The 15,834-nt window shown below is 42.5% G+C and overlaps 1 protein-coding gene across 6 annotated transcripts in view; it reads left to right on the top strand.

The window, feature by feature from the left end:
- The window catches only part of PRKAG2 (protein kinase, AMP-activated, gamma 2 non-catalytic subunit), a 235,339-nt gene that overhangs the window by 177,254 nt on the left and 42,251 nt on the right, over positions 1-15,834 (top strand). For 5 of the 6 annotated variants that reach the window (XM_014945025.1, XM_014945026.1, XM_014945029.1 and 2 more), the window contains one exon: positions 4,604-4,691. In XM_014945025.1, coding sequence (XP_014800511.1) covers positions 4,604-4,691 — 88 coding nt within the window. Of the gene's footprint in view, positions 1-4,127; positions 4,242-4,603; positions 4,692-15,834 lie in introns of those variants that run through there. The other variant, XM_014945030.1, reaches the window with a different exon arrangement.

Here is a 15,834-nt window from a genome sequence, read left to right as displayed (position 1 = left end):
GAGTGTCATGCAAGAGAGTGTCAAAAGTCCTGTTAACTCTTGCTGCATCTGCCGACCACCAGACTTGTAGCCTGTTATTAAAGTGACCGAGATTGGCTCAGTGTTGCTTATACACGTTGGCTGTTACTGGTGATCTTTCTTTCCTCTAACTACTTAAAATGGGTGTATTGGTTCCCTTATCCTTCTTGGAATCAAAGTTACACTGAGTAGTTTATAGTTTCTTGGCTCCCTCCCCCACCTTCCCTTACAGACAGCAACGCTGAGCACAATGAACCTGACCCAAGGGAGATGCAGAGACCTACTCAGAGCAGTGACTGCAAAGCATTTTTATCCTAAGTATTTATAAAATAGGCCATGTCAATAATGTCCTAGAAATGTTTGTTTCTCCCTTGGCTGCAGAAGCAGCAGCGTGGGGTACCTTGTTAAATAAGAAAAGTTACACAGTAGGTATCATTCAAAGCATTTTGATGTAGCTGGTCTGATGACTGCCACTGATAGATCCCTATCCCAATGGATGCGTTCCTGCTAATTCAGGAAGGCAAGATGTCAGGAAACTACATAAAAAGTAATCTTCTGCGGATATTAATTGCTGTTCACATCCCTGGGCCGTCCCTACAATTTAAATACTTAGCGTGTTCTTATGAAAATAGGACATAGGATTAAAAAGATTCAGATAGGCTTTAACATAATCATTATAAGTGTATATATAATTTACAGGACTGATTTTACTTCTACAGAGTATTAGTTACTCCCTATACACTAGAAAGCTAAAAAAAACCCCAAAACAAACATGCACAGACAAAGTAAGCAGTTACCTATTAAAATTTACATTCTAGCCTTCCCAGAAGTCCTAAAACCTCTTTTGTTTACATCCACATTTTTTTATGACTTTTGCTGTTGTATTAACCTTGAGTTGTTTTACTTTACCTCTACAAAGATTGCTGCCACTGCTGTATTCCACTTCTGTATCCGCATTACGTCGTAGGTCCCCAGTTTTTGGCATAAGTAACCGAGTTGAAACCTGGCAAAGAAGAAATATATTCAGGCAGGTTTGGTTTTGCATATATTTGCATATATTTCTTTTCTAAACTTATATATATATAATTTATTTTACTTAGCAGTATTCAGTATATGAAGTATATACTGTCTTGGTGCATCTCAAACAGTTAAAATGGGTTACCTGACACTCTCTGATAGCAAATATGTAAACCATCATCTAGAAAAATCCCTTGGTTGTAGTTAACAGAATCCTCCTGTGGCAGTAGAACAAATAGTCCCAATAGACAGACATTGAAATGTTATGATATATAATATCATCTTAGTGGGAATTACAGGTCCTTTGAAAGACACATATTTTCCCTATTTTTAGCCAGTAATGATTTTGTAAAATGGCAGGCAGAGCCTGTTGAGAGAAGCAATATCTAAGACTGTTGAAAATATCTGCTAATTTTTCTAATGCTCTAGTAGTAGTTCACAATGATCAAGAAAGCATTTTCAGCACTGATTTAAGCAGACTTGAGTGGATTGTTTCCAGAAAGTGCAGTGCCACTGTCACCCTGGCCCATGGCACTCCTTGTGCCAGGGCTAGTGGTACGTCTGTGCAAAGAGTTGGATCAGGAACTGATCTGGACAAAATACAACCTTTTCTTTTGGTCCGTTTGGTTTTCAGCTGCATCAGTTTCCTGTTCTGACTCACTGCATTGCACACAAGCCAAAAGGAGCTAGAATGCAAAGCGAGGAGCAAAATGAACACCGCGATCAGCAGCTTGTTCCAAAATCAGTTTAAACAAATCGTGAGGCTGCAGGCAGAGCGAGGAATGGAGTTTCAGCCTTTATTTCTCAATTTCCTTTGGGGTTTTTTTGAACAGTATGGATGTTACAACATAGCTATAATGTTTCCACAAGAAATCTCTGTTGTATACTAAATTATTGCCTTTATGTTATCTTGTGTTTCTCATAGTACTCTTGGTCTGCCACTGTAAAACCCTGATCTTGCAGTAAGCTCCGACGTTCACAGCGCAGTGTAGCTCATTGCATGAAATAGGCTTAACTGACTTCTTATAAACATACCCGTGTGTTGCAGCAGGTGAAATGCAATGCATGCCTTTGAAGACTCGGTGTCAGTTTCAGCTACAAACAACCTTGGAGCTGTATTTCCTCATGGCTGGTGCTTACTAGATAATTACGGGGAGTAAATGCTTTTTTTTTTTAAAAAAAGAAACAAAATCAGAATCCCAATCAGAGATGTCATACTATTCTTCTCTTCTTTTGGTTAGCAAATGAGGTTAAAAACTCCTATCAATATCAAGGTACATGACAGGGAAGATAAATTATTTAGAGCTTTTAAAGATACCTCCTAGAGATAATTAAAAGCTTCCAAAACATTTTAATTAGTAGATTGAAAGTATTATAAATTAATATGAACTGCTTTGATATCTTCTATGGCTGGTCAGTTAGAGTATTTATTGAAATCCTAGAAATCTTTTAAAAATACAACTAGGAATGAAATATTTCAGGATTTTCTTTCCAAAGGATCTTTACAGTAAAGAAGAACTGGATATTGTTAACATTGTAGTCTATCCTTAAAAGTATCCCTAGATAGAGGCAGCTTGGGAAACAGAAGCTGTCATCAGTGGTTAGCTTCCTGGCTTGAAACTTCACTGGACTTGAGAAGTAACAGCCAGCTTTCTGTTTTCCCATAATTTTTGGCTCTCTTCTCCTACCACAGCTTTAATTCTAATTATCCTTCATACTTTCCTATGTTCTATGCACATTCTATGCTATCCTAGATCTATTCAACCTTCCCTCCTTGAAGGACTTGCTGAACTTTTGAAGCCTGAGCCTCTCCTTAGGGACCAATAGATCTTACATGTTCTCTGTCGGCTCCTGTGACTCCTTTGGAGCACCATACATGTGCGTCTACCCACAAGGTCTGTTGCCATTGCCAAAGAAATAATCTTTTTATCCACCTCTACAGCATCCATGTCTGAACTGGCCCTGCTGGGCTTCCTTAACAGTCAGTGGGGAGCTATTCATTACAGTTAAGGAAGCCTAGCTATAGCTTACCACACCTCACTGTCTAAATAGATCTAAATGATGACTCTGTTTCGAGTATTTCCCTTTTTCCATTGATTCTGCTGTAACCTGGCTTACAAGCTCAGATGCAGGCTTGTAAAGCTGAAGTGCAATAAATCCCATTCTCGCTGAGCAGAAGCTTCCCGTGGTGTCAGCCCCATCCTTCAGGCACAGCGAGCGGTTTGGGGTGTCAGGGGTACGGCCTCAGGGGCCTGAGGGCAAGCTCAGGGCCTTAAGCCACCTCACACCCCGAGCGGCTGAGGAGAGCTCTGAAAATCCGCTCTGTAGTGACAGCCGTGGCGGGGCAGTCTATTTTCAAGACTGTTTTTTAAAGTAAGAGCATCTAGTCTGATCTGCCGCACAATGTAAATTAGAATTTCACTCACTAATCCCCGGGCCCAGCCCTCTCTCCCTGCTGGCCCAGCTGAAGAGCGTTATGAGGAGGGCGCTGGGCCGCCAGGCCGCCTCAGGGCCCTTCTCCTCAGGGGACCGCTCCGACGGTCGGCCACCAGCTCGGGGAGGAGAGGGCGACTTAGCGGGGCAAACGCCGGCGTTCAGGCTAATAGTGAACTGTAACCTCCCGAAGGCTTTACATGGAAACGAGCGCGTCTCTTCCCAGAGCGGGTACCCCGGGATGGCGGCTCGGCCCAGGGACCTCCCTGTCACACACGGGGGAACCCCGGGGTCCCCCCCCCCCCGGAGGGCAGTGGAACTGTCGGCTTCCCCGCCGCTGCCTCGCAGGTGAACGCGCGGGACCATACCAACCCCGCCCGGCGGGGGGAGAGCGGGGGGCTTTCCTCCCCTCCGCCTCCTCTTGCACCGCTCCACCCAAGGCAGCCAGGCGAAGAGCCGAGCCCGCAGAGCGGGCTGCGAGAGGCGGTTGGCCCGGCGGAGCTCCCGGGGCGGCGAACCGCTCCCTCCTCCCCCTCCCTTTTTGCGCGGGGAAGTGGTAGTTGCCTTCCCCTCCCGCTGCCGGCCAACGGGCTCGACTGCAGCAAAATGGAACGTACCACTCCCTCCGCCGGGAGCGGGGGGACGGGTGAGAGGCGGCGGCGAGGTGTGGCGGGAAGCGCCGTCCTGCGAACGGGCGCCCGGCTTCCCCGTCCGCCCCCAACGCCCGGCTCCCTCCGTGCCGGGGCTGGGAGGAGAGGCGGCACCGGGCGGAGGCACGGCGGCGGGGCAGCCGGGGGGCGCAGGGTTAATGGGCTGGGCGCAGCCGCCGGGAGGGGGAGGAAGGGCGAGTCCCGGTTCCTCCCCCCTCGGTGTGAGTGAGTGTGTGTGTGTGAGGGGCAGCGCAGGGCGAGCCGCGCCTCTGCCTGTGTGGGAGGCCGAGGGGCAGCCGCCGCCGCCGCCCGGCCTCAGCGCCGTCCCGCCCTCCCTCTCCTCAGCGCTCGGCGGGAAGCGCGGGCAACCGCCCCCTCAGCGCCGCCGCTCCCCTCCGCCGCGCCGGGCTGCTCCGATGCCGCCGCGGGGCCGGTGAGTCCTGCGCCTGGATGCTCATCTCCTTCTCCTCTCTTCCCTCCCGCAGGCGGCGGCGGCGGCAGCGGCTCCGGCTCCCTCTCAGCTCCCGGCCGCCTCCGAAGGGATGCTGGAGAAACTAGAGCTCGAAGATGAAGGTAAAAATTCAAGGAAGGGGTTTGTGTGTGTGTGTGTGGGGGTGGTGCTCCGTGGACACCGCGCACCCAGCGGGGTCTGGGCGGAGGGGAGGGAGCGGGGTGTCCCCCGCAGAGGAGCCCGCCCGGGGAGGGGGGGTCCCGCCGGGCCGCCTGGCGGGGGGGGTGGCGACCTCCCCCCGGTCCGGTCCCTCGGCTGTGCCTTTGTCCCGGTGGCTGCAGCCCCGCTCGCCCGGTAGCCCATGGCGAGCACATGCCCGCGCCTCCCCGGCCGGCGGTGCCCGCTTTTCATCCGCGGCTCGGTCCGTCGGGGTCCCTGGCGCTGGGGGGGAAGGAGCCTTCATGGCATCCCCCTCCTCCTCCTCCCCCTAAAACACTCATTCTCCTCCAATACGTCTGCGATACCAAATATAGGCTTTGAGAGCGAGGTGCGAGCAATGATGGAGAGCTCTTTCAACTAAAGCTTCTACTCCTTATGGAGATGCATACATCTCTTTAAAGCGGACCGCTGTAAACTGCATTTTCCTTATGTGGCTGCTCTCCTGGTTCTTCGCTGCCCTATTGCGAGCTGCACTTCCAACAGAATGTGCTGTTCTTGATAGGGGAACTCCTGGCCAAGTTTTCCTATCTTCCAAGCCCTAAACCGTGCTGTGGAGAAGCAGGAATGTTTGGGTTTTTTTCCTCGAATTTGCCCAAAGCATTCGCTTTACCTCTGAAAGATCCGAATTGAGTATCTTGAGCTTTCATTTTCAGAAAGGATTAGATTAGTAGATGCAAGTGTGGACGCATGGCTAATCTCTCTGCACAGTATTGTGGAGTGGCTAAGGCTTTATGGGATGTGTTTTTCTGTAGTTGGTAACTGCTATTCTAAAATGTAGGACAAATATTTAAGGAAAACTTTGAAAATAGTAGGCTGAGTCATTCTGTGAAAAGAAATATCTAAGCCGATATGTTAATGAGCCAGGTTGGTGGTTACTAGCATGCTGGCTGCAGTGGTGGGACTGGTCTGAAAAAGTAACACCTTTTATTTTAAGCTTTCTGTGTGTGTGAGAAGAGGAAGCTCTTAACAATTGAATTCTTTGAGCTTTTTTTTTTTTTTTAGAAGTCCAGACAGAGATTGAATTGCAATGAAGTACTTGCACCTTTGTGAATCTTGAACGTGATTAAATATGAGTATTTGGTGCAAGGGATTTGTTGCCAACTGGTAGTTTTTTTTCCCTTTAACTGTTTTTAGTTAGGCCTTTATTTTTATGTTTATGAAGAGTTAGAAAGTTGCCTACTTGTGTGTTTCTTTTTACATAGAGCTTGTTACTGCTAGATAGGAGATCCTAAAACCTGCTGAATCACTGATAGTTAAGCCATTTTAAAAGGTATTTTAAACATCTTATACATTTAGATATCTTAAAAGGAAGTCTAGGTTAAAAAAAGTCAGTTTTGAAAGGCTTTTGCAATTTTAACAGGGTAACAGTATTATTTGGAGTCACTTGATTAGGCTAAACATCTGTATGTCTTTTAAAACACTGCAACAAGATAACCCAAGTTCTTCAAAAATTTGGTAATTTTTTAAAACTTTTTTTTTCTAGTTTTCAAGCTTCTGTTTTGCTTTGTCTCGATTCATTTAGCTTTAAAACTGAGGCTTTGTCTGTGGGTACTCGAGCTGAGTGGGTGAGAGCAGTTCAGGGATCTGTCAAAAGACAATGTCTAATAGCAAACCTGTGACCAGTTTAAAGTAGTGTGTGAATTTTGAAATGAAGCGGTCGCCTTACTAGCCTTTCAGACTTAATGAAAACCTAGCTTTATGCCTAATTTTAAAGCCAAGTGGAAGGAATGTAGAGCACTGCATTCAGAAGGGAAGATGTTAGTAAAATTAGGAGTGAATGTCAGACTGAAACTTCTATATGATGAGGCCTCTGGAAGGAGAATCACAGAAAACTGAGATGCGGATGGAAATGCAGCCGCTTAGTTGTATCTGTTTTATGACCCAAATTTTTGCAGTAGTTGCTGTAGTTGTATATGTGCTAATATTGGGGGTGGGGGAGTAAAATGACATCTGATGGTGTTCACTTTTTTTGTTGGATGGCAAGTAGTAAGTGCTCAGAAGCTGAGAAACTTCTTTGAGACCTTGATAAGGTTTCATTAAGTGGCTGTAGCCACGTTGTAACTGATGATCTTTTGTCAAACTTGAAGTCTCTTCACTGACACCTAAAACTGTGAGTTAAATGAGAAATTTGAAACTTGCTTTGAAACTGCTTTCCTGACTGCCTCTACTTTTGATTATTTGCTCTTGTTAGCTTTCCAGTTTCCGCATCCATCAACAGGTGTTTTATCAAATTAAGCTGCGGTTTTCTTGAAACAGAGACCTTAATAAAAAGAGCTGAAAAATGAGGTTCAGTGTGTGCACTGAATGCCATCCTGTATGCTGCTGAAGCAGATTTTTGTTTGTCATTCTCAGAGGTTACACAAATGAGAATTTGAAAGCACAGAAGGCATTCATTTAATTTGGATTCTAATTAAGAGTGTTAAATTGAAAAAACGGTACTAGAAATATTTATAGTCTTAGCACTGTAATGAAATATGCAAGTCTAGCCTGGTGATGTGATTTCTAAATCAAATAGTACTGTCAACTGAAGGGCAATTTTTTTTTCATTATATGCAAAGTGTGTATAACTATTTTGTGAATAAGTAGTGTGGATAGTATTATAGTATTATTGGATGTTATTGTCAGAAAAAAGTGCTGGTCATCTTTTTGCTTTATACATCTGGCTGGATTCTCTAGGATCAGTGCAACTTCTTATTGATGGGTCACTAGTTCTGCCTAGTGTTAGCTTATTAATACTGCTCTTGTGATAAGTAAGAGCAAATCTTAGCGAGATGCTGTTAAACAGCATCAACTGCACTACGGATGAAATAGGAGGGGCTGTAAGGCTGCTAATGGGCACAAAGGAGAAGGACTGGAGCAGCCAGTGGATATTTGTTTTATTCAGGACTCCCTAAAGGACCTTTTTCCTAACAGCAACCAGAGCAGGAAAGTAAAAACTCTAATTTAAGAAGCCAGAGTCTCTTTTTAACTGAGGGATGCTCTGGAATAAAATATTCTGAACTCATCCTGCTCAGTATTCCTTGAATGGGAATGACCAGTCTATGTCTCCTCAAAAAGTACGAGAGCTACCTGTTGATGGGTGTGGAGTTTCTCATTGTAGCCTGAAATAGTTTAGTGCTGAGATGTCTCTCATGAATGTATATAAATGATCAAAATGACCAAAAACTGATGGTCTTCATCAGTATTGTGGGTTTGCTGGTTCAGCTCTAGTGTTTGTGCAGTCATCCTCCTACATTAAGGTTGGCTTTACTTCTGATCAAGAGTAGTTCTGGGTTTTATTTTATGGAGGATATGATGAGCTTGGAAAAGAGCAAGGAGAATTCTATTCTGATGATCTAATATGAAAAAGGGCTTTAGTTAACGATTTACACTTAGTAGCTTTAATTTGTTAAGCTGGAATTCCAGAAATGGTTGTGTTCCAACAGCTACCTGTGCTGTGAGAAGAGAAACTGGATTAGAGTAGCAAATGAGCAGCAGACGTGTGCCTATCGATTGTATGGATTTAATTGGTATGGTTTTAGTGTGTTATTTTGGAAACTAGTTTTGTTGCAATGTTGGCTCTCATCCATGCTAATCTCTTCCATTTGCTCAGCTTGGGTAATAAAGTAGTAGCTACTGACAGCAGAATTAACTACTTTTCTGTAGCATCTGCTAACTTGGGGAGTTTTTCCAAAGTATCTTCTGCAGACAGAGTTAATTACAGGGTTCTCCTGTATCTGTGCTCAATTCCTAGTTGGGGGAAAAAAGAATTCTGCAAAGTGGGTGCAGCAATTGTAGCATCAGCGTCATGGGACTGGTGCGCTCACTCTTGAATGCTCTACTTCTCTGGATTGTAGCACAAAGCTGCATTTAGACAGTTATTTGATAAACAGTTTGCATTAGAGTGGAATCTCTCCTAGTAATGCCCTGGCCTTCAGCTCACTCTTCCTGTATCATCCATCTCTTCTGTCACATGCTCGTTTCTGGCTGTCTCCTGAAATAGACTTTCACCAGTTAATTGCATCTCCTCTTAACTAATTGTTATGTCTGGGGTCATTCCTTCCCTGCTCTGTGGATTTTCTTATTGTTTCTTATTAAAAGTAGTTTCTTATTGAGCTCTTCCTGTCTGTCAGCCTCCCACTGTCAACTGAATATCTGAATCAAGGTATGAAAATCGATGTCACTTCGAGGGTAAAAGTAGTCAAAAGAAGCTTGTAATAAAATGCATATTAATGTGCATACTAGATTTTGCTTAATTCTTAAGACTTAAGGATCGTGTGCTCAGATCAGGGGACAGTAAAGGTAAAACATTCTTTTGCGACTGTAATTAATTTTTAATAAACATTCATTATGTGATTGTTAAAGCTGATGCTCTCTGGAGTACAGAAACGGCCCTTTGCCCACAAGATGTGCTTTGAGATACCAGTGTACATGGTGATAGTGACAGGGGATGTTTTGCATGAACTTTTCCACAGCAGATTGGAATCATAAGTAGACATAGCAAGAACTTATTAAGCAGAAATGGTAATTGGTGTTGATAGACTTCATATAGTCTTAGAGTTTCGTGTTGTTTTCTCTTCCTGCTTTGGAGTTACTTTGTGGTGTAACATAAGAGGCACAATAGCAGATTCTAAAAAAAATTATCTTCTTAGTGCTTTTTGTCTCTTGGCTGTCTGATCTGAGGTGATACTGAACACATGCATCTGAAACTATAGACAGCAGCTTCTTCCACTGAACTTATATTTTCTGTCATTTTGCAAGGAAGAATATCAAGGGCACAGTGGGTTTTCCTGTGAAGTACTTTCCAGAACTGTTAAAAAATAACATATCTTATATTTTCTGTCATTTTGCAAGGAAGAATATCAAGGGCACAGTGGGTTTTCCTGTGAAGTACTTTCCAGAACCGTTAAAGAATAACATCTGGAATATTCAAATGTTCAGCTCTATAAGTTTATGCAAGAAATCACCGTCAAGTGATCACTGTCCTAGGCAACCTCACGTCCTTTGTCTGCCAGTTTGCTATATAGTAGCATCATAGATTTATTATTTTTTTTTTCTCCTGGAAATTTCCATCTTCAAAGTTGGAAGATGAAAATCATGTGTAAAATGATAGGTAACTGAAAGTATAAAACTTTGATCAGTGTAAAAGAAGTTTTGTTGTCTTAGGTGAAGGTTGTTCCTGAAGTCCACGCACGCATCTTTACCTTGTGCACGTGTTGCACGTGGTTCTTCTTGTCTGCCCACTGTTGGCTATCTCCAAGCAGCACTAGCTCTTTTCCTACTCCTACATAAGATACAACTGTTTTATTCTTACCATGGTATTTAGTCTTACAATGAGGAAAGGCCTAGTCTATCTTGACTAGGAGATAACCAGTTCATAGCAGCTAGAGCACGCACGCTTTCTCAGGAAACAAATTTTTTAAGCCTTGCCAATCTGGGAAGTGATGTTTTAGTACTGTAAAAGATACAGCCCTGTTACACAGGGCGTGCTCTAAAACTCTCTGTGTTGGGTCTTGGGGGATGCAGGAGCTACTCGATGGAAAAGCTTCATAAAATTTTAATGTCGTCAAAACGTTTTCCCTAATTTGTTCTTGGAAACAGTGAAACCATTCTGGCTGAGACTTCCTAGAAAAAAAAAAAGGTATGGAAAAATGCTTACCATGGCAATGAATCCATGTAATTGCTTTGGCAAAGCTGCGAGCAACTGAAAAGAGTTTTATAGAAAGTGTTGGGGCTGGTTGTGTGCAGGTAGCGTGGCACCTGCATGATTTGCAAACATCTTCCAAGTGAAAGCCATTATTGGCCAGCAGCTTTTGTGAGGAATGTCAAGACAATCTGGTGTTCTCCCACACTTGAAAAGAGTTACTGCTTCATGTATATGTGTACATGGTAGTATCTGGTGGCCCATGTGAAATAGTCTTTTACAATGACCTTTATGGCCGCTCGTGGTTGTGCTATCACTGTCATCTGCATCACGTGAGGGACAGTGTCAGCTCTGCTAATAACTTCCTTGATCCACAGAATCACAGAATGATATGGGGTTGGAAGGGATCTCTGGAGATCATGTAGTCCAACTCCCCTGCCAGAGCAGGTCCACCTAGAGCAGGTTGCACAGGAACGTGTCCAGACGGGTTTTGAATGTCTCCAGAGACGGAGACTCCACCACCTCTCTGGGCAGCCTGTTTCAGTGCTCTGCCACCCTCAAAGTAAAGAAATTCCTCCTCATGTTTAGATGGAACTTCGTATGTTCAAGTTTGTGCCTGTTACCTCTTGGCCTGTCACTGGGCACCACTGAAAAAAGACTGCAAAAAGATCCAGAAGCTCTTTGGTTTGATAGTGGGCTGTCACAGTCAGTAAACAATTGCTTGATATAAGGCTGAAGGCTTTGGACAATATCATCTCAACTTCCAAGTGTCCTGAGAACCCCCTGATTTAGAGGAATTGATTACACAGCATTATGTGCTTGAGTGATAAACATGGAAGATGTGACAATATCAACGTTGCCTTATAGATGACTAGAAGGTGCTGTTACTTGGCTGATGGCTGAGCATTGCCAGCATTGAGTTGGGTGCCTGTAGAGTCTCGAGAAACTTCCTAGGTGATGGTCTGCAATGTTCTGTCTGATAGACCTCTCTAATGCCCTGCCTATACGGGGAGGACAGTATAGATGAAACAATCTTATTGCCTTGGTGGTTTGATAACCTCAACTGTTAAATTTGGCTGTCGTGGTCAAGCAACGCTCTTGGAAAACTTAGTGCCTTGGGTACTGAGGGCTAAATGAAGGTGACTTGGTTTAAACTGAAGTAATGCCAACGTGACAAGACTGATAGCGGGATTATCTGCACAAGTTGGCTCAATCTAGCTGTTGCTAAACAATCATAAGAAATGTTTCTGCTTACTAATCATCTGCAACAGATGTCACTGTCCTTTAAGATAGGACTTTTTGTAATGTGTACTATGTTTTTCAATAACTTGAGGGTGGAAGACCACAGGGCTTTGTCTGTGGAGCCTTTCTTTAAGTCAGGTCATTTACATCAGCACTGCTTTTTCTTAGGAGCTTGCTCTTTGGGTAGCACTTCAGCTGTCTGTAGTTACTTTGTTGATTTGAATATTTTGACTTCCAGAACTTAAAACTGCACTGGCATTGTATGGGTTTGGGGGAAGTAGATAAATCCGAAACGTCTTAAGGAATGTAGTGTTTCCAACGTAACTACAGGAGTTGATGGTACTGTTCTTCATAGCAGTTCTTGCATCTTGAAACAAAATGCAGCTTTTCACACAGAGACAGTTTGCCTCTGGATGCACGTTGTTGTGGGCTTTACTGTGGCTCTTCTGTGAGTAGAGAAAGCTGACAAAAGGAAAATCTAGGAATTTAGGGGAAAATCCTTCTGTGGAAGTGATGCACCAGTGGCTAGGATTAGCACATAGCCAAAGCAGTTCCATGCAAGTACAAGCCTAACTATGTTAGACCAAAGCTGAATTTGGCTTCTAGCTGTCCGGCTTGGTGTCTGGACAGAGCTTTGGAAAGCTTAAATAACCCTGTCCTTCTAAGAGTGAACCACGTCTAAGAGGTTTTTGAATATGATGTGGATATCTTCAAGGTAGTTTCCAAATACTATTTGAATAAATCTAACTTGGTTTTAGATTCTTTCCTCCTCTGCTGAATTTTATATAGATTTTGCTGTTTTACGTAGACCAGTTTGGTGAATTTGCCAATTTTGTGGCAGAAGTTGAATGGCATTCCTACATTTTGTCTAAAAGCAGTTTTCATATGCTATAGACAAATGGCTTTATTTATGATAGGAAACTTTTTTTGCTTTTTAGGGTGTTTTTTTTAAGGGATTTTTGACAAGATTATTTTGCTTTTGTCTGTGTGTTGTGACTGAGTATTTAGTTCTGACAATGGCCATCTAAAAGCAGTTTTCATATGCTATAGACAAATGGCTTTATTTATGATAGGAAACTTTTTTTGCTTTTTAGGGTGTTTTTTTTAAGGGATTTTTGACAAGATTATTTTGCTTTTGTCTGTGTGTTGTGACTGAGTATTTAGTTCTGACAATGGCCATTTTAAGAAACAGAATCAGACTTTCTTGTGTTTTTTTTTTTTGTCTACCATTCCCTTACACTGTGGTGTTCTTGGGTTTTTTTTTTTTTTTTTCCTACTATTCCCTTACACTATGGTGTTCTTTTCTGCTGCTTTGTTGTTTTGATGAATTTCTACTGACGCAAAGACACAGAGGAAGGAGATATCTGAGGTCCTGGAGAAGGGAACAAACTGGGATAGGTATAGAAAAGGGCCATTCATGAGACCAAGAATATAGAACTTGCATTAAAGGAGGAAACTAAAAGGCTTTGCTCATTTAGCTTAATAAAAGGAAAGCCAAGAAGGGATGCGATAACACTGTATGTATGAAAACATCCTGTAAGGGCTGGGAAGGGGGTAAACACCAAGGAAAAAAATTAACTGAAGAACAACATTGGCACAAGAACAAATGGATATGAACTCTTCCTGTATAAGCTTTGAAATAGTATTCTGACTTCCAGTATAGGTACTATAGGTGTGATTTTGTAGGATAGACATCTAATGCTTTCAGTCACTTCAGGGTGGAACGGGAACACCCAGGGATTGTGTGGTTGCCTTTCATAGAAGACTGTGAATGCCATAGTGCGGAAGGTGAATGCTTTGCTCTGTACAAGCAGTTGTGTGTATCTCTCCTGCTGTAGTCTTGCTTGAACTCCATAGTATTTTTATGAATGCCATAGTGCGGAAGGTGAATGCTTTGCTCTGTACAAGCAGTTGTGTGTATCTCTCCTGCCATAGTCTTGGCTTGAACTCCCTAGTATTTTTGAGTCAGTTCCTTAAAAAACCTCAAACAAAAAAACCCAACGCTGCTCTGTGTGGGCATTGTATGAATTCAGAGGAAGATCACCTTTGGGTGAAGTTGCGGTTTGCCTGTGGTATAGAGAATGGCTCAACAGAACTTCTAAACTAGATTCCAGAAAACTGTATGGAATATACTGTACTGAATGTGTGTTGCATCTCACCTACTTCAGTTAGGAAACTGCTAATTCCTCTTCTGTATAGCTTCAAGCTACACCTGTCATTAGGTAAATCTCTTAAGTGGCATATTGAAACAGAACACTTCATAATCCATTGAAGTGTGCACGCAGATTCATATATTCGAATGAGAAATAGCAATCGTAGCTATTGAGAAAATGTTGGCATGCACAGGGAGGGAAGGAGAAGAAATGTATGAGAGGAAGCTAGAGAGAAATGAAAAATTAAATACTGAATTTTAAGTAGTCATTCAGGATTTGATATCAACAGTTTATTAGACCTGACAAAACTGTTTGTCCAGCAGACATAGTCCAAAGTCCTTAAGACTAAGCATAAAATTTTTTTCTTCCTTAAAGCATTGTATGAATAATGCTTTGAGTTTAGATTGTTAGTTTTCGGTGGAAGATCTCCTAAAGATTAGATGTTTGCCTTGGTCAGTAAGAGTAGGATTGTGGCTTGTGAAGATGCTGTGTACTCATTTTGAAAATGACTCGTCTTGTGAATAATACTGTGGTTAAGCTGCTTGTTTAGGTTTGATCTCAAATAATTCCTAGGAGACTTAAGTGGCTATCTCTTTTCTGTTACATACACAGTTTGCACACACTTCAGAATTTACACTTGCTTTAAAGAAATAGCAAAAGTTCAAATGGTTTACCAGTCTTCCAGTATAGATACTAAGGATACAAGCCTGGTTTATTCTTTCATTAATTGCATACTTTAAACCTTCCTTGAATTCAACTCTCCAGCCTATGGTTGCTGATACTAATATTCAGAGGATTAAAACCATTTTTAGTTTCTTGTGTTTTGTGGCCTGCGTCTCGCAATCTTGAAGAACGTGTCTGCATTCCAGACAGGCGACATCTTAAATTAGATCTTTGTTTGGGATGCTTAGGGAAAAATCGTAGTGCTTGTTGTCAAGGGAAGATCTTGAACATGTTTTAGAAAATTCTTCAGGTCAACTTAGTCTTTATTGTGGTGAAAATCTTAGAAACATTATTAGGTTGCAGGCTGAAGTTGCTACCTTTATTAATGAAACCGCGGTGATGTAGCTTTCCTCAAAGTACAAATCTTTAACTTTGACCAAAGGTTGATTTAAGTGATAGTGGGCTGTTTCAGAAGTATGGGTTGGACTTCTGATACTGTTTACCAGCTAGTCCCTAAACAAGGGACCTAACTTGCTTGTAAACAAATAAGTTTCTCTGCCTGCCTGGGCAAGAAACTTCAGAGTTACTATGATTAGCTCTGGAATGTGAAGTTTCTTAAACTGCTCATCACTTTTTTTTTTTTTTTTGGTCTGCATTAAATCTCACTTTGCTTAACCACGCTGCCAGTGGAGAGCTACAGCAAAAAAGAAGTGTTAACTGCTCAGCACATTTACCAGGACTTATTAACTCCAAAAATGAGAAGCAAAATTCAGTGCAGGATTTTGAAGTGTGCTATGAATACAAGGAAGATTAAAAAAAAAAAAGAAATCTGAATCTTTATTGTTTCAGGCGGCTATTTGTATTAGTTTTCTCTTCCAAGGCTTAGCTACTACTGAAGTTTGAAGAAGTGGAGACTTCAAACTAGCAGAGTGGATCTTTTGAAGTATACTGAGGAGCTAACCTCCTTTTGTTCTTCACTAAAGCAGGATGTGCTTATGCAGTTGCAGACACTTGTCTCATTCTATGTTTAGGATCTTTAAGGAAGGAGACTGTACAGTGTCCTAAGGTTGCTTTGTTCTGTCTAATCAGCTTCTGGAAAGCATTACCAGCTCTCGTACAGCTGGAGTGGTTTTTTTGTTTGCTTGTTATTGTGTTTAAGCAAAATTAAGCTTTTTCTTCCTTATTTCTATAGGGAAAGAAATTCTATTTGCTATAGCAAATCAAATTCTAACAGGATAGTTCTTTCTCACTAGTATCGATATTTAGTCACTCCCCTAATTTGCACTCATCCAATTGGGTGTTCCTTTCAGATTCTGGTATTCTGCGAAAGATCACATTAACTGCGAACCACTCAGGAATTCAGTT

This window comes from Calidris pugnax, unplaced genomic scaffold (assembly GCF_001431845.1).
Source record: "Calidris pugnax isolate Ruff unplaced genomic scaffold, ASM143184v1 scaffold54, whole genome shotgun sequence".
In the NCBI taxonomy this organism is placed as follows: Eukaryota; Metazoa; Chordata; class Aves; order Charadriiformes; family Scolopacidae; genus Calidris; species Calidris pugnax.
Note: the sequence above shows the minus strand (reverse complement) of the source record. Positions and strands in the feature narration are given on the sequence as shown.